The sequence below is a fragment of the Entelurus aequoreus genome, linkage group LG09 (genome assembly GCF_033978785.1).
Source record: "Entelurus aequoreus isolate RoL-2023_Sb linkage group LG09, RoL_Eaeq_v1.1, whole genome shotgun sequence".
Taxonomy (NCBI): Eukaryota; Metazoa; Chordata; class Actinopteri; order Syngnathiformes; family Syngnathidae; genus Entelurus; species Entelurus aequoreus.
Window position 1 is genome coordinate 51,415,275 of NC_084739.1, and position 19,142 is coordinate 51,434,416.

At 38.5% G+C, this 19,142-nt stretch overlaps 1 protein-coding gene and 1 pseudogene across 1 annotated transcript in view; one reads left to right on the forward strand and one right to left on the reverse strand.

Moving 5' to 3' along the window:
• LOC133657499 (inactive pancreatic lipase-related protein 1-like) overlaps window positions 1-17,894 on the forward strand; it is a 49,053-nt gene extending 31,159 nt beyond the window's left edge. The window contains exons 9-13 of the mRNA XM_062058914.1: window positions 2,889-3,007; window positions 12,577-12,706; window positions 15,347-15,461; window positions 16,267-16,434; window positions 17,703-17,894. Coding sequence (XP_061914898.1) covers window positions 2,889-3,007; window positions 12,577-12,706; window positions 15,347-15,461; window positions 16,267-16,434; window positions 17,703-17,784 — 614 coding nt within the window. The 3' untranslated portion in view covers window positions 17,785-17,894. The remainder of the gene's footprint in view (window positions 1-2,888; window positions 3,008-12,576; window positions 12,707-15,346; window positions 15,462-16,266; window positions 16,435-17,702) is intronic.
• Window positions 4,491-5,154, reverse strand: LOC133657821 (transcriptional activator protein Pur-alpha-like; annotated as a pseudogene).
• Window positions 17,895-19,142: the final 1,248 nt, after the last annotated feature.

The window sequence follows — 19,142 nt, forward strand, 5'->3', positions numbered from 1 at the left end:
GACTTGTCCAGGGTGTACGCCACCTTCCGCCCGAATGCAGCTGAGATAGGCTCCAGCACCCCCCGCGACCCTGAACGGGATAAGCGGTAGAAATGGATGGATGGATGCAGGAATTATGCATTTATCTAAAGGAGAACTGCATTTTGTCAAATAATTTTGCCTATCGGTCACAATCCCAACCCTTACGTCTTTCAATCCACACGTCTTTTGGGTTGGGAGGGGGGGGGGGGGGGGGGGGGGGTTTAAAGATGATAAAAAATGCTTGCAAGATGCGGCTAATGGGAGTCACCGTTGTAGCCTTCAAAGCCCTTTTAAACAACTTCAAACCCCTCCATCAACGTTTTATATACACGCTGCAAGTATATTATAATATAATGTAATATGTTCAATATTTACCGTATTTTCATTTTACACAATACCAGAACTACTTTCCCCAGGGCAATTATTTCCGTTTCACTTGCAGCACACTTCCAACTTCTAGCAACAAATATGTGTTCCTACTTTCGGAAACAAAAATGTGTGTGTGCGAATCATGGCAGATTTGGTAACAAACAAGGAAGATTACTATTTTTGGACAAATTAAGATTCACAACCTTTTCTTTTGAACCTCAATATACAAAAGATGAACTGTTATTTATAAAAGCAAGCACGAAGAAAAGGTGAATCGTCGGACTTAGTCACGCTGAACGAAAACATCCATAGACCGATGTACATAAATATTCACACCTAGAAAAGTCGCAGGGCCAACACAGATAAACAGAAAAACATTCAAACTTACATTCACACACGACGGGCAATCTAGTGTTGCCAATCAACCTATCCACAGGAGCATGTCTTTGGATGTGGGAGGAAGCCAAGGTACCTGGAGAGAACCCACGCAATCATGGGAGAACATGCAAACTCCACACAGAATGCGACCAAACCCAGGACCTTCTAGCTCACTGTCCCACCGTGCTGTCCAACATGAAACTAATACTTCATTATTATAACAGAAAATAACTATTTTCCAACCTAGAGTCATACAAACGTAACTAACATCAACCAATCAATCAACGTTTATTTATTAGGCCCTTAGTCACAAATGCCTTGAAGGGCTGCACAAACCACAACAATATCCCCTGATCTGAAAATTACATTATTGACATGAACAATCCATTCTTAAAGGCCTACTGAAATGATTTTTTTTTATTTAAACGGGAATAGCAGATCCATTCTATGTGTCATACTTGATCATTTCGTGATATTGCCATATTTTTGCTGAAAGGATTTAATAGAGAAAATCGACGATAAAGTTCGCAACTTTTGCTCGCTGATAAAAAAAAGCCTTGCCTGTACCGGAAGTAGCGTGACGTCACAGGAGCTAGGATTCCTCACAATTCCCCATTATTTACAATGGAGCGAGAGAGATTCGGACCGAGAAAGTGATGATTACCCCATTAATTTGAGCGAGGATGAAAGATTCGTAGATGAGGAACGTTACAGTGAAGGACTTGAGAGACAGTGATGGACGTATCTTTTTTCGCTCTGACCGTAACTTAGGTACAAGCTGGCTCATTGGATTCCACACTCTCCTTTTTTTATTGTGGATCACGGATTTGTATTTTAAACCACCTCGGATACTATATCCTCTTGAAAATGAGAGTCGAGAACGCAAAATGGACATTCGGTGCCTTTTATCTCCACGACAATACATCGGCGAAATGCTTTAGCTACGAGCTAACGTGATAGCATCGTGCTTTAACTGCATATAGAAACAAAAAAATAAAGGATAGAAGGAAGGATAGATAGAAAATCAACAATATTATTAAACCATGGACATGTAAATACACGGTTAATGCTTTCCAGGCTGGCGAAGGTTAACAATGCTGTGCTAACAATGCCATTGAAGCTAACTTAGCAACTTAGCAACGGGACCTCACAGAGCTATGCTAAAAACATTAGCTCTCCACCTACGCCAGCCAGCCCTCATCTACTCATCAACACCCGTACTCACCTGCGTTCCAGCGATCGGCAGAAGGACGAAGGACTTCACCCGATGCGTTTGGCGGCCCGGAGACGTAGGAAGTCAAGGTGAGGTCGGCGGCTAGCGCGGCTAGCGCTCCAACAAAGTCCTCCTGGTTGTGTTGCTGTAGTCCGCTGCTAATACACCGATCCCACCTACAACTGTCTTCTTTGCAGCCTTCATTGTTCATTAAACAAATTGCAAAAGATGTCCAAAATACTGTGGAATTATGAAATGAAAACAGAGCTTTTTGTATAGGATTCTACGGGTACCATAACTTCCGTTACTCTGACTTCGTCACGCGCATACGTCATCATACCGCGACGTTTCAGCCGGATATTTCCCGGGAAGTTTTAAAAGTCACTTTATAAGTTAACCCGGCCGTATTGGCATGTGTTGCAATGTTAAGATTTCATCATTGATATATAAACTATCAGACTGCGTGGTCGGTAGTAGTAGGTTTCAGTAGGCCTTTAAACCAAGCAGATATTTGAGTTTTAGTTTTATTTTAAGAAAAAAAGTTTGTAATATATGATAAAATATAATATAATATTTGTTACATTATTGGATAATAGTGACTTAAAAATATATGCAATTACATGCAGTGCAAGTATTTTTTCTTTCACAATGGAAAGAACCAATACATTTAGTAAGAAAAGATAAAGTACTTTATTGACGCATCTTATTTCCAGGCTTTCGCAGGTCACATACAATGATGTGGCGGACACCCAGGCCTTTAGTTTGACACTTGTGATTTAGATTGTGTTTTTTAAACTGAAAACAAACTGACCTAATTTGTATGTTTATTTTCAGGGCCTTTCCAAGCTAAAATGGTTTGTTAGTTAAATAATTGTCCATCAACACCTCACACTTCTCTTCTCTGCAGGTACAAAACCGTACGACGCCTGCAATCATGTCCGTGCCTACCAGTACTACATGGAGAGTGTACTTAAATCTCAGGGCTTTGTTGGATTCCCTTGCTCTGACGCAGACACTTTTGCGGCTGTAAGTCCGACACATTTTTTTATTTTGTTAGTCAAACCTGTTGTACGATTTGAAGTTCAAACATAATTTACTATGGAAATGAAATCAACAAAGATGATAAACTATGGAAGTTATTTGACTTTGTTGTGTTGAAAAGTACCAGTGATGGCAAAAAGACTGTGATGCTTACCATAGAACCAATGTTGCTATTACTGTGAGATTGTGTTTTAATCCTTCAAACAAAAGTATCTTATGTTTACAAATTAGTGATTAGCGCTAATAACCATTAGTTTCTGAAACTCAAATTTAACGTTGCTATGTTTGTACGGTCGACTGTTGTTTATTATTGCTAATTGGTTCCAGGCCTGACTACACTACAACATGACCCCTATGTGGAATTATTTCCTGGGTAAGGTTGTCCGATTACCAGTATTTTGGTACCGGTACCGTTAGCAAAATGTATTTATATAATTTTTGATACTTTTCTAAATAAGGGGGACCACAAAAAATGGCATTATTGTCTTTATTTTAACCAAAAAAATCTTAAGGGTACATTAAACATTCATTTCTTACTGCAATTGAAGAACAATTTTGGTCTTAAATAAAACAGTGAACATACAAGACAACTTGTCTTTTAGTAGTAAGTAGGCAAACAAAGGCTCCTAATTTGTCTGCTGACGTATGCAGTAACCTATTGTGTCATTTTCCATTCTATTATTGTGTCAAAATTTTGAAGGACAAGCATTAGAAAATGAATTATTAATCCACTTGTTCATGTACTTTTAATATCTGCTAATTTTTTAACATGTTCTATCTACACTTTTGTTAAAATGTAATAAACACTTATTCTTCTGTTGTTTGGATGCTTTACATACGTTTTGGATGATACTACAAATGTGGGTATCGATCCGTTACCAAGTAATTACAGGATCATATATTGGTCAAAGATAAAGTTCTTGTGTGTCTAGGGACGTATTTCCTGAGTTTATAAACATAATATGAATTTGAAAAAAAGGAAACATTTTGTGATTATGACAATTATCGATATAATCATTGTAGTATCGACTAGATACGCTCTTGATATCATTACAGTGGGTGTCAGGTATAGATCCACCAATGCTATTTGTTTACATTGAGGCGCACTAGCTTGTTAGCTGTGAGCTATTGTATCCTCTTGTGGTGTGTAGTGAAGCATGTTTAGCTATGGGTGAGGGCGGACCTACGTCACTTCCGCCTACCAATCCCCTAGCAACCGGGAATTCGTTGAAAACAAACCAGCTCACAGCGAACACAGCATTGACAGAAAAAGCATTTAACGAGCGTTGTGGCTTGGAAGTCGGCGTTAAATCCTTCATTTACGCATTTTTACTTATTCGCATATCTTGTGAAAAAACGAAAATGTATTATTTGCGTCAGACTCGTCTCAGTGAAAAGCTTCTCAGGCTTAGCTTAGCTTGCTAGTTAGCTTAGCCTGTGCGCTACTAAGAAAGAGACGCGGAAGTTATCAACAACTTTGTGTGAACACGCCGTACTTGTTGGAGCCCACGTCGAAGAAGCGCTTGTTGTCCACAGTCATCGACGAGCCCTACGGCAGCTCCGCGGGCTCCTCGTCCACGCCGTGATCGTCAATAAGTTTGGCCAAAGCGTCGCGGAACTCGATAAGTCCCTGCGCCGGGAGCGCGATGGTCTGACCCCAAGCCGGGCCCCCTGTTCACGGTCTGCCGGATCCTCAAGAACCGTCCCCGCTGGTTCTCTTTCAGGTCCATGTAGTACTTCCGATTCTCCCGCACTAGGAACTCGCTTTTCAGGGCCCGCCGCGGCTCATCCTGCACCATGCCCGGGTTGCTGGGACCCAACTGGGCGTAGTGTTCGATGAAGTCCCCCAAGTAGTCGCGGAACTCGACCGACATAGACAGCGTGAGGCGGCTCTTGTTGCCACCGGCCCCGACTTCGGCTATCTTCAAGAAGCGGCCTTTAGCGTTCTGCTTGACGTCCAAGTAGAAGCGTTTGTTTTGGATGTCAACTCGCTTGGACGCCAGCTCCTGCGTCTCATGCTGGAGGCCGGAAGCCGAGCCCGTCCCTCCCGCTGTAGCGTGCATGGAACCGAAGCCTGGGCCCGTGGCTGCTCCTCCTTGCTCACTTCCACTGTCTCTGTCCGCCATGATGCTGCCTGCCTGCCTGCCTGCCTGCCGACTTTGGGGGACTCCAGTGAGAACCGTCCTCGTTTTCCCGGTGTAAAGCTGCGAGCCATTTGTCTTGTCTCTGTGGGCTTTTATCACGCTTTGGCAGAACAAAATACAACCTTTGTTTTCCCTGTTTCCAGTTGTGGTTAGCAAAACCAAAAACAACACAGTTTTTCGGCATTTTGGAGGCAGAATGACGGGTTTAACCAGCATAGGTCGACAGGTTAAAGAGTAATGGCAACGGTTTGTTTTCAACGCCAGTCTGGTTGCTATGACTCGAAGAACCCGTATGTAGCTCAGTTGCCCGGATGTCGGCCCTCACCCATTCCTCATCTTGCAGGGATGATACTTGTAAGAAACGTACTTTATTTGTTGCCATGTTTTAGAAGTAGCTAAAACACTGCAGACTGCGGATGGACGTTAGCCGCTAGCTAGCTAGCCATGTTTTAAAGCACCTCTTGTAGAGTGGCGTTTCAGTGTTATAGCTTCACCTTTATCGTTTGTTTTTAAGCCAAAATGGGTCTGTTCTCCCTTTTTCTGTCTACACACTGTCTGCTTGTAAGTACTCCGTGATTGTGGGCTGCTGAACATGCTTCTCAGCTCGTAAAACCATTTCTACCGCAGTACTTTACTACTACGGCTATACCACAACCATATTCCTGGGTTAGGACCGAGCTTCCATGTGCTGGTCTGCAGCTATGATCATTAGCCCTGTTGTTTGCATTCCATGTTAGCATTGGGTGTCTGCATTGCCATTCCACATTGCTCACGTCAAAGCTATGTCACTGATGTCAAAGATGAAGTAAATGAACACAATTCATCCCCACTTAGCATTGCCCGGACAGCTGTCTATAGCCAATAGCAATCTTGTTAGCATTAAGTGGCATGCTATCCCTGTTACGTTTCATGTCTCGTCATTTGTTGTTGCTCACATCAAAGGCTCACCAATATGGAGATGTGTTATTGATGAGTTAAGAGTTAAAAATGAAGTGCATCAAAAAGTTAAACTTAGAAAAGATGTTCTGCCAAAAATTAATTGTTGTTATGGAGATAGCTTCAAGGTTAGTTGTCGGGTTGTTAGCATTGTTCGCCTTTAACCCAGAAAGGAAAGTCAATCTTTATTGATCACCACAACATAATAATACAAAATAAGACAAATATTGCACTGTAATAAATATAAGGCGTGGATAAAACTTACTTTAACACTTGATTTAAGCCAAAAATATGTAATGTGTGCTTTAAAACAAAAATGTAGTTAAACCACAATATTTGAAGCACGATGTAGAGAGGAATTACTGCATTTTCAGAAAAACATTACATTACTTTCACTGTTATTATCTATGTATGAACTTAAGGCCTTATTCCCGCAAGTGTTTAAGCAAAGAAAAAAAGCATTCTGACTCTACAACATTCTCCCCCTTGACTTAAGTCTATCAATGCGCAGCTTCATCCAGAATGCGCACATTCGGTGTAGCAACCTTTAAATGTGGGCGTTCCATCTCAAATCTGGCCGTCTAGGCATTTCCCCATTGATTTGAAAGGGATTGCACTTTTTTTGGGGAGGTTTGCACATCATTCCCAATCTTTATGTGAGACAAGTACACACAGTTTTCTTTTTTTTTATTCTAAAAATTGTACATAAACACGAGCAAAAATCAGCTAACAATGAAGGCAATGGGAGTAATAATAAATAATAATGGATTAAATTTATATCGCAGTTTTCTATTATTAGATACTCAAAGCGCTCACAGAGAAGTGGGAACCCATCATTCATTCACACCTGGTGGTGGTAAGCTACATTTGTAGCCACAGCTGCCCTGGGGTAGACTGACGGAAGCGAGGCTGCCAGTTTGTGCCTACAGCCCCTCCGACCAGCACCTATCATTCATTCACCAGTGTGAGCGGCACCGGGGGCAAGGGTGAAGTGTCCTGCCCAAGGACACAACGGCAGCGATTTGGATGTCAAGAGGCAGAGAGTGAACCTGTAACCCTCTGGTTTCTGGCACGGCCGCTCTACCAACTACGCCATACCGCAGTCGCTCTATTCCATCTACAAAGTCCTCTAAAAAACATCCCAAAGCTTACATCGTTTTATTACATCCTGTAAGTATATATGTAATGTAGTAATGGGCACATTCAAACTAACATGTAATATTTACGTATTTTGATCATTTTAAGCATTCAGCAGTGTATTTAATTTCACAGACCCATCACAATGCTTGCTTTTCCTTCAACAACTACTACTATTACTAATCAACAACTACTTTGGGAGAAATGCTGATCCAGAACCTTATATTTTGGATTCTGAATATTCGGAGGATGAGCTACAAGTTTTGGAAGCTGGGTGCTAAACAGATCTAGCTTTAGTGTACCACTAAGCATCATGCAGCAGTATTGCTAAGTGATAAACAAGAAAACAAACTGCAAACATAATAAAACAATCACTTACTGTACAATGTCTGATCTCACTGGGATGCCCACTGATTGGATGTTTATAGCTTCCAGTTTAGATGAAGAATTAATCATAATCCCCACGCAAATGGGCGTCTTTCCGTGTCTTTCTCGCCATCCTCGGGTATAAATTGAATCTCAAATATGACCAACATCTCGGTTTATGACCACAACCTTCTACTACACAGGTGAGAGGCATGAGTTATAATATATAATTAACTTGTGCCAACTCAGAGGAAATCGCAGCAGCTCAATGGCTCAATATGTCAATAGCTGCATAAACTAGTTAACTCTCTGAGATTACGGCGCCGCTAAAAGTAGTTTCCATGCGTAAGCTCTAATGATTATATTTCGCTAATACTTAGGTAATATTCAGGTCACAACATGTGAATGTAGTATTGTTGGCGATTGTTAAATGTTTTATGGGCAGAATAGCGTTCTCCCATTTGCTTCATTGTTTGCCAAAATACATGTATAATGTAGCTTCTATCAATTGATTCCATTGATATTTTGACAATTTATATCAAACTGTCATGCTCCCACTTGCAAGCACACACACACACACGCACGCACACACACACACAACTTTTAAGCCTCCGACGCGTCACAGCTTCACAAACATTAACTCTTAACATCACAAATAACAGAGTGGGTATAATAACAAGTAAACAACATTTCATCTACAGATTATTATTCACATCCAGCCAGGAAGAAGACGCTTTTGTAGCGTGCATACACACTATATACACTGCCTAGATTGATACAGTGTTTTCAAATTTAAATTCCTATATTTTTCATAGATTTCAATGACATTCACAAATGTTAGTAAAACGTTGTGGTCGAAGGTCGAAATCTTAAACAGCAACAAAAGTAAATTTAGTACAACAGTTTTATTTACCCATAATCAAAATGGTACAAGGTTGGATTGAATTGTCATGCAAACAGACAACGTCCTCCGGAGACGTTGGATGAATCGAGAATCATGCGAAGCATACATAGACTTGGTCTACTTGGCCATTTATGTGTTTCCCTCGTGTGTCAAGGTCCCGTTGTTTTGGACCTGTTTATTCTGCAACCTCCTTGAATCCTTTAGCCATAACAAACAATCAAAACATTTTATAGAATGGTCAGGCCGACCATATATTCAACTCTAACTCACATATGCTCCTTCAATGGCACAGAATAGAAAAAAGAGAAACAAGCAGATATTCTTAATGCTTTTCGACCTCGCTCTCTTTTCGGACTTCGACAGACACAAAATATGGTTCAGAAGGTCAGAAATTCCACCCCACGTCATGTTCCATTATTTTCACACGACCATTAAAAAAAGGAGTTACTGCAAAGTCCGCCTCATTAGTAAAGAGTCCACCTTCTTTCACGATTTAAACACTTTTGTGTGGGCTGGGCGTGTCCGCAGACTGGATGAGAGATTACGAAGAAGAGAAACGTGCATAATTTAAGCGTGTAAAAAAAACCTTTAAGCACAAATGGATGAATTGGGATTTTACCGAACAACAATAATGCCGGTATGTTTTCTGACACTCACATTTTGTTATTTTGTTAACAGCTTTAGCTAGCACAGCAAATTTATCTTTTGGCCACTAAATAACAGTTATATTGTGCTTTTAGCTTCACGGTTAAATCAATGTTTCTTCGAGGCAGAGTTGATCCCTTTTTTGTAACGGAGGTACTAATCATTTCAGTACACCCCTTATGAGCATCAATTAATTTGACCAAACAGATAATACATATAAACACTTAAAAAGTACATACTGTTCTTTAATTGGCTTTGTTAAAAAGTACATTATAGGATTTTATGGGGAAATCTGAGCTGTTATAAACCTATGTCCCGGTAAAACTTTTTCCGACACGATACTAATATTGGAGCCTTGAGTATTGGCTGATACCGATAATGAACTAATAGGATATCAGCAGGAATCATACACTCTTTTATTATTTTGTAAAATGGATTGTTAGAAAAGGTTTAATCAAGTGAAATTAGTCAAGCAGAGAACAATGGTTGCTATGAAAAACACTACATATTTATGAGTAAACGTCTGGAATGGATTTATGCTGTCTTTAGGTTGAAGTGGAGTGGTAATTGTTCTCTTGCCAACACCTGGTGTTCAGAATAATTCATGAACTTAAGTTTGTTACTAGATTATTTTTAATACCTTCTGCCTAGGAGACTTTGTATGTGTAAGTAATATGCAACTATAATTATTTGATACTTGTTTAAATTGAAAAATGTGCTGTTTTAGATTGCAATATTAATCACTTTTTACGTATTTCTAGCTTGTGTGCTATTATATGCTTATCTGTTGTGTAGCTGCTCGTTCTCAGGAGCCTATATCCTAGCATGTTTACCGTTTACCTTTTGTAAATGACGACAAAAAATACAAGTCCAACCTTGTGTGCTTATTGGAGGACCTTTTAACTGTTTGATTGTATCACACATTTTACATACTTTTTTTGGGCTGACATTGAACCGATATCCGTTAACAATATCTGACGAGGACACCCTTATTAGTTTTAGCACGTGAAGTTTGATTTAAAAGTCGTTTACTTCCGTACCCGCTAAAATTCTTCAAGTGTTATTTAAACATCGCCTGCACAAGTAATAACGGTGTTATGACGGCCACATGATGAGTGAATTTCTATGACATTAATTCCTGTGGGTAGAACAAGTGGTTTTAAGTTGAAAGGTAGAAAAAAAGCATTGTACAAGTTGAGAAGGGAGAGAGTACCTCCACCATTGTCAACACGTTTATGGCGACACCACCTGTTGCAGCAACAATTGATTTGCTTGATTGTATTTTCGTGGCAGCAAATGAGAGATATAAAAAGGGTTCCGTCATGTCTTCCATCGGGACAACTTGTATTTGCAGCTGTTGGAGTCTTTATCCCCGCTTTGGACACGTCTTGATCAAAGGCACCACGGGATGTGGTTTGTGTCATTAACTTGATGGCACACACAAAGCTAATGACACGAATCCCATCTGCTATCACTTCTTAGAACTCATAGAGAACATTTATTTTGTCTCATCTGCCAGCGTTAGAACTTGACGCCTTTTTTGGGTTCATTTTGGGTACAGACAGAAAAACAAAATATAATCAGGACTACTGGGTACCAATTGATGTAAAGTCAAATGGTAACAAATTTCAAAATACTTTTGACAGGTTGCAGACATGACACCTATTTAAACGCTTGGTGGACAAAGGTGCATAATTGTAGCAGACTTCCTCTAAGTATTGTTGTCATTTTCCATGCCAACAAAGCAAGCATGTCTGATAGAAAGCACTCAAAAGTAAAACTCCACATTTCAAAATGTGCTAGCCCGATTGTTAGACGACTATGCACAAAAAAGGCAACTATAGTTGCCGAGAGGCTGATCTGGGGAAAAACTTGTTCCTGCCTGACGCGCTGGCTTGTCCAAAAATGATCGCTTCCAGGTTTTGCATTTCAAATATTTATATGCGATAGAAAACAATAAATTAATAACTTCTCAAACTAAATATGGTCTATCAATTAATTCTATCAAAGTAAATGTGTTCTTTCAATGCGATCAGCAATGTAAGACCTCCCTTGTGACCCTCTTACTTTCATATTGAGAATGCCAGGGGAACAGCTGATATCACTTGTGCTGACGCACCACACTTCACGTGACTCACATCCCCGTCAATCACCAATGATAAATTACGGATGCAAAGAAAATACACCATAAATGAACAAATAACCTGGCATGTACACTGATGCTAATCTACATTGGATATTGTATATACTGTACATGCTGCTGTTTAGCATTAGCAATGATTTCAACGCCTCCAAATTTGGTAATGAAAACTACAACTAAGATGCATGTTATAAACAAACAGCTGCTGTGTAATAAGTACCGTACAATACAGAGGGCCTGATCTACTAAAGGTTTGCGTGTAATAAAACATGTGCAAACTTGATGGCACACACAAAGCTAATCTACCAAACTTGTGCGCAGAGGATTGCAATTCTGAGTTAAGCAGAATAAAGAGCACAATCCATTTAGCGTGACTGTCTTCATGAATATGCAGGATATTTGCTGATCATCAGAACGGCCACAATACTGGGAGGAGAAGATGTAAGTACAGTTATTTAGGACACACAATGTGTTTTATCAAGACAGATCACTGTTCTGCCGGCGCTATTTTGCGTCGTTACTTAGCACTTCCGAAAACTATGTGTAAACTGACACAATTATGTGTGTCAAAATATTTGCTATGTCCTAAATAAATAAAAAATTGACCTATCATCTGTTCAGCAACATCATTTTATAATTTTTTGGCTGCTGGATGACTTAAGGCTAATTAATTTGATGCGTTTTGGCTGGCGTTTTTTTAATGCCATTTGTTTTTCATATGGAAGTTATGTTATTAATATACAGTATATATAGCTCCGATATGAAAAAAAAACGTAAGCATTTTTTTTCGCGTTTGAATCATTCCAGATGCACGCTGCTTGCAGTGTTGTAATGGTCCACCGCCTCCCCGCAGCGCATCAGTTTCTGTTGTCTATAGATTGCGATTCTATATTGCAGAAAAGGTGTTACATGATGTACATTAGATGTGCTGCTAGTTCGACTACATCGCTCATGATAACACGAATGTTAAGGCCACATAATGTAGTATATTCCATTTAAATAAGGTGTTCTGTACCACTTATCAGTTGTACATGCAGTCGTATACAATCTCATGCAACATGCCCACGTTTATAGTTTCCACACGCTGTTTAGCGTGTGGTATTTGGATCTTAGTAAATCAGGCCCTAAATGTATTGTTACAAGCCAAGAAAGCATGAATGTGTTCCAGTGCATAGAAAACATGACAGCCTCAACCTCATCAAAACCTTAAAAGCGATGTGTTCTTGTCTTACATGCAAAATATTTTGGTTTTCTTTCACTTATCATATCTTTGTCTTTGCAGGGAAAATGTTTTCCATGCGCTCAGGACAAATGTCCTCTGATGGGTCGCTATGCTGACAGGATTGCTGTGACCAACACCTCATCAAAGACCAAGTACTTCCTCACCACCGGAAGCTCGGCACCCTTTGGACGTGAGTTCCTTCTTGAAATCTGACTTTCACATTGTAATAACTGTACCAGGAGCACTTTACACTTCCTGTCTGACAAAATAGTTTACCCTGTGCTCGCGTGTCCACTTCACTTTCTGTGTAGTTGGTCATGCCTTCTTGCACTCCAATGGAAGTAAAATCAAACTTTTAGTCATGAAAATAAAATAAAAATAACATTGTCAAAATCCAATGATGAAACATGGATGGATATTTTTGCGCTTATGACAAGACTCAGAAATCTCTTTGAGCATTAAGGACCACGTCACAGTTATGGCTGCCTTCAGAGGGTCGCTTGTAACAGTAAATACGTATATGAGAATATAAAAGTATAGATCCTTCTGGTATTATTACACAGTTGCCTATGCATTTGATTTTTAAATGTTTTACGTACAAATTGATGAATAAAATCATAAGTCAAGATGACAAGCAGATATTTAAGCAATACAGTATGTAATACTATAGTATATGTAGCATGATCAGAACATATTTAAATTGAAAAAATATGTAATTTCATGCAGTAGATATATTTTTTTCTATCAAAATGGGAAAAAACCCAAATACATTTATTAAGAAAGATTAAACACTTTGTTGATGCATATTATATTCAGACTTTGACAGGAAACATAAATTGTTGTTATTAATACGTTTTTAAAACGATTTGCACAAGAAACACAATTGTTTTCATAAGAAATCATGTAAATCCAAAACAATTTACATAAAACATTTTTTATAGAGAATAATGGTAGTTTTACATACAGAAAACAATGTGAAAAAAAAGTAAATGATGAATGAAATGAGTAAGTGAATATCTAACATCACTTTTAAACTATATTCACCACTCTTGTTGGCAAAGATGGCAATGAGTGGGAAGGAAAAAGTGGAAGGAAAAGCCATCTCAGTACTTAACAGTAATTATTTCTTGAATTTAATCATGTTTTTCAAATTTTTTAAATCAAAGTGCTGTTACTCGCAACTTTCTTAGGCCCCACGGTGGATTATTTTTCGGTCATGCTCAATAAAAAAAAGTTTGGACACTCATTCTTTGGAATGATACAAAAGAAAAAGGACTTTCACTCAATGTTTGTTAACATTGAGATGGTATACGAAAACTTTTGTGAACTATTGAAAACCGAATCATGCGAAAAGTGAGGCTTTACTTTTGACCTCTTTCACAATGTAAATATATAAGTACTATTGATATCGTCATAAAGGGCAGATACTCTCACAATACATTATTTTACACTTGATTGGTGGAAGAGGGGTTAGTGCGTCTGCCTCACAATACAAGGTCCTGAGTTCAATCCCGGGCTCTGCATCTTTCTGTGCGGAGTTTGCATGTTCTCCCCGTGACTGCGTGGGTTCCCTCCGGGTACTCCAGCTTCTTCCCACCTCCAAAGACATGCACCTGGGGATAGGTTGATTGGCAACACTAAAATGGCCCTAGTGTGTGAATGTGAGTGTGAATGTTGTCTTTCTATCTGTGTTGGCCCTGTGATGAGATGGCGACTTGTCCAGGGTGTACCCTGTCTTCCGCCTGAATGCAGCTGAGATAGGCTCCAGCAACCCCCCGCGACTCCGAAAGGGACAAGTGGTAGAAAATGGATGGATGGATGGATGAATTTGAACATAAAACGAGAAGAAGAAGTAAAAACGAGGATCAAGAGAAATATCAAAGTCAAGCATATTCCATGTAGTTATCATCAGGCACAAATTGCAGAATTATGAAACAAAACTTCCTTCATGTAGGGAAAAAACGACTCTATTATTTATTGGAATTTATTATTAATATTATTTCTACTTTCAGCAGTTATTGCAGTTTTTTCTTTTCAAATAATTAATTATGTGTTGGTTGGAGGAGTTCAAGTACCTCGGAGTCTTGTTCACGAGTGAGGGAAGAGTGGATCGTGAGATCGACAGGCGGATCGGTGCGGCGTCTTCAGTAATGCGGACGCTGTATCGATCCGTTGTGGTGAAGAAGGAGCTGAGCCGGGAGGCAACGCTCTCAATTTACCGGTCGATCTACGTTCCCATCCTCACCTATGGTCATGAGCTTTGAGTTATAACCGAAAGGACAAGATCACGGGTACAAGCGGCCGAAATGAGTTTCCTCCGCCGGGTGGCGGGTCTCTCCCTTAGAGATAGGGTGAGAAGCTCTGCCATCCGGGAGGAGCTCAAAGTAAAGCCGCTGCTCCTCCACATTGAGAGGAGCCGAATAAGGTGGTTCGGGCATCTGGTCAGGATGCCACCCAAAGGCCTCCCTAGGGAGGTGTTTAGGGCACGTCCGACCGGTAGGAGGCCACGGTGAAGACCCAGGACACGTTGGGAAGACTATGTCTCCCGGCTGGCCTGGGAACGCCTCGGGATCCCCCGGGAGGAGCTGGACGAAGTGGTTGGGGAGAGGGAAGTCTGGGCTTCCCTGCTTAGGCTGCTGCCACCGCGACCCAACCTCGGATAAGCGGAATAAGATAGATGGATGGATGGATGGTTGGAAGACAGAGCTGACTTGTTACTAAAATTGTTCTTGGGATGTGCTGATATGAAGAGACAACAGGATATGAAAATAATACGACATTAAAATGGTATGATATGAAGATGAAATAATAATATTTGTTGTTTCACCAGGATACAGTTACAGCATCAAAGTCACTTTGGATGGTCCCAGCTGGTCCAACCCAGGATTTATGTATGTGTCTTTAGTAGGAGACGAAGATTGTACTAAAGATTTCCAGCTGCACGTGTAAGACCCTTCTCTGTACTTCATGGATTTTATGATTGTACTTCATTACTGTACTTCATTACCATACTTTATGACTGTACTTCATTACCATACTTTATGACTGTACTTCATTACCATACTTTATGATTGTACTTCATTACTGTACTTCATTACCATACTTTATGACTGTACTTCATTACCATACTTTATGACTGTACTTCATTACTGTACTTCATTTCTGTTCTTTATTACTGTACTTCAGCTGCCATACATGGACAACAAACATGCAGCGATTCCAAACTAAAACTAAAATGATCCATAACCTAAACCATCATAAAATCATGACAAGAGTTTAAAAAAAACACTACAGGATGAAAAACAAAGTTTCAAAAAACAGCCAGCAGTAAAACGACTGCATGAGAAGAATACTGCGAGGTTCTCAGGAAGTTAGCCTGCTTAACGTCTGTTCCTTATGTAATATTACAGCATTTCTCTCATGTTTTTGGACTTTGTCTGCACATGATTTTTATCTTTCAGTATTTATGGGACTGCAGTGTTTTAAATATACAATATTTTCTCACCTTTGGTGTTTTATGGAGCTTGTTGTTGCGAATATTTTTTTTTAAAAAACGTTTTATCCTGCTTTCTTCCATGACGTCGTTTTGACTGTCATATACTTTTAAAAACAACACTCCATCTCCTTGCATAGAAGCACAACAACATTTTGACTAAGATGTTTATTATCATTATGTCATTGTTTTCATCATTAATAGCAGCTAGCTATTGCATTGGAGACATTTCATGAGTTCATGCTGCTTCTCTTTAGGGGCACAATGAAGCCAGGCAAGACATATGAAGTTCTGGTTCACGCTGAGGTCGACGTGGGCGATGTGAGCGAGGTCAAATTTTACTGGAACAACCACATCTTCAACCCTTTGAAACCCAAGTATGGCGCTTCCAAGGTGGAGCTACTGAGGGGCAAAGACAAGAAGATGTAAGTCGTCTAGTCGCCTCGTTTGTACTTTGGAGGAGTTTCATTTTCACAGGAACACTCAAATTTAGATTGTTCATGTTTTTATTACAACATTGACATGATAACAGCCCGAAAGTCATTTACAAAAGATAAACATGGTTGGTTATAGGCAACCAGGAGCTGACAGCTACACAACAACTAAGCACACAATAGCACACAAGCCTGACATATGTAATTAGTGTGCTTAATATAAAATATTGCTAAAAACATCTAAAACATCACATGTATCAACATAAACTTGTATCAAATAATTATAGTTGCATATTACCTTTGTACTAAGTCTCCAAAGCACAAGTGTATGAGAAAGTATCCAGTAACAAACATGTCTGCATCATTCATCAAATAAATTAATCATGTCTTTATTCAATTCCAAAAGTGAATATGTTATATTCTTTAGAGATTTTACATAGAGTAAAATATTTTATTAATGTATTTTCTAATTTCTTAATGACTTTGATGATCATTAAAAGAATGCAAATTCACTATGTACATTTGAAAAATGTAATTAACAAATGAACTGCAGTAACTTCCTGGACCTTTAATTTGTCTAAACTCTAACTCTTAAAACAAAATAACTTTTGACTGTATACTCATTTATTGACTTACACTTTGTGTATACGCTAAACACTTTATTTATGTCATTTTTATTGTCTAAACATGATCTTTGTGTCAGCATTGACATTTCTCTGTCTCTTTCTCTTTGTACACAACATCCAAAGTCTGGACCTGTTAGGCTATCCGTGCAGATTTTAGCAACAGAACACACAGATACATGCAGTAAAATCAAATGTTCACATTGTTTTGCATTTTTGTGAAAAAAAAGCACTTATTCAGTCCACTAGAGGACAGCAATGAGCTTGTGTGCATCTGTCTAACATTCAAGAGTGGAAAAGAAAAGGTATTCTACTGAAGCAACCTGACAAACCAAACTTACTGGTGTGCGTGTGTGTATATATATATATATATATATATATATATATATATATATATATATATATATATATATATATATATATATATATATAAGTTGTTAAACCAATTTGTACAAGAAACACATAATAAAGATAAGAAATCATGTAAATCCCAAAAATGTAACATAAAACATATTTTATATATATATGTGTATATATATATATATATATATATATATATATATATATATATACATAAAAAGTAGTATTATAATATAAAGTTTCACTAAATCACTTTCTCTGTTCTTTCTGTGACAGAACACACTTCTGCGGGAAGGAAAACGTGGCAGAGAATGCGATCCAAGCTGTGCTTCCATGCCAACCTGAACAAGCACAGTGATGCAAGTCCATCAACAAAGATTGGAAAACATCTTCAATAAACGTGTCTTCAGTACTTTACCATCATTGACTAAATTCACGTAATAAATACATAAATACACAATTATGTTTGTTTTTTAACCTCTATCTAGTGCAGCTAATGATTTTATTCAACCCATCACCCTTTCTACCTCTTGAGTGAAAAGGATACTCTGTACTTTAAATATAAATCATATCAAGTCAGCAGAAAGTATTTAAAATTGTGTCAGGAATGTCAATTATCATTAGGCAACATCAGATTGTAGTTTATTGTGTGTACAACAACAAAACCACGGTGCAAAAATGGATGACAAACACAACCAAAAATGGATTATTAAAAAAAAAAAAAAAAACTGCTCAAAAAAAAAAAAAAGTATAATACCTATACTATGCCTTTCTACCTTGAAGGTATTCAAAGCGCTTTGACACTATTTTTATTTATTTATTATTAAATCAACATAGAAAAAACACAAGATACACTTTCAATTAGTGCATCAACCCAAAAAACCTCCCTTCCCCATTCACACTCATCCACACCCACTCACACAAAAGGGGTTGTTTCTTTCTGCTACCAATATTCTGAAATTTCTAATAACTGTCTAATATTGTTTCCTATGTTTCTTCCTTGCAGGAAACCTGATTGATCTTGGTGAATAATATTTGACAAAACAGACTTAAGTCGTGTAGCCAAACATTTTGCCAGTATTTTAGCATCGTAACACTGAAGTGTTATTGGTCTCCAATTTTTTAGATAAACTGGGTCTTTATACTGACCATTTATTTCCTGTTTCAATAATAAAGAAATGAGACCTTCTGTTTGAGTGTTAGACAAAAAACCTGTTTTATATGAGTAATTAAAACTAGAAAGCAATGGTTTCTTAACCTCTTCATAAAATACTTGATAAACCTCAATGGGTATTCCGTCTAATTCTGGGGTTTTCCCTGGATGAAAAGATTTAACAGCTTCCACAAATTCTTCCTCTAATGAGGCCTTCACATGAATGGCTTTCTTCTGAATTCAATTTTCTTTCATAATTTTCTGGAAAAAAATTTTTTAGTTTCAGGAGGAATTACCGGATTAGAAAAAATATTTTTAAAGTAATTTTCCATTTCTTTCAACAATGTGGTGTGTGTATCCAATACATTTTCATTTGTTTTAATAAGCTTGGAAATGTTCTTTTTAGAAACATTTTTTGTTTGGATACTTAAAAATAATTTTGAACGCTTCTTACCTTTTTTCATCCAGATTGCTCTGTGCAGTCATAACTTTTCAATAATTGTTTTTCAACTAAATCTGCTAACTCCTCTTCTTTCACCCAGTCAACATATCTTTACCCGCAC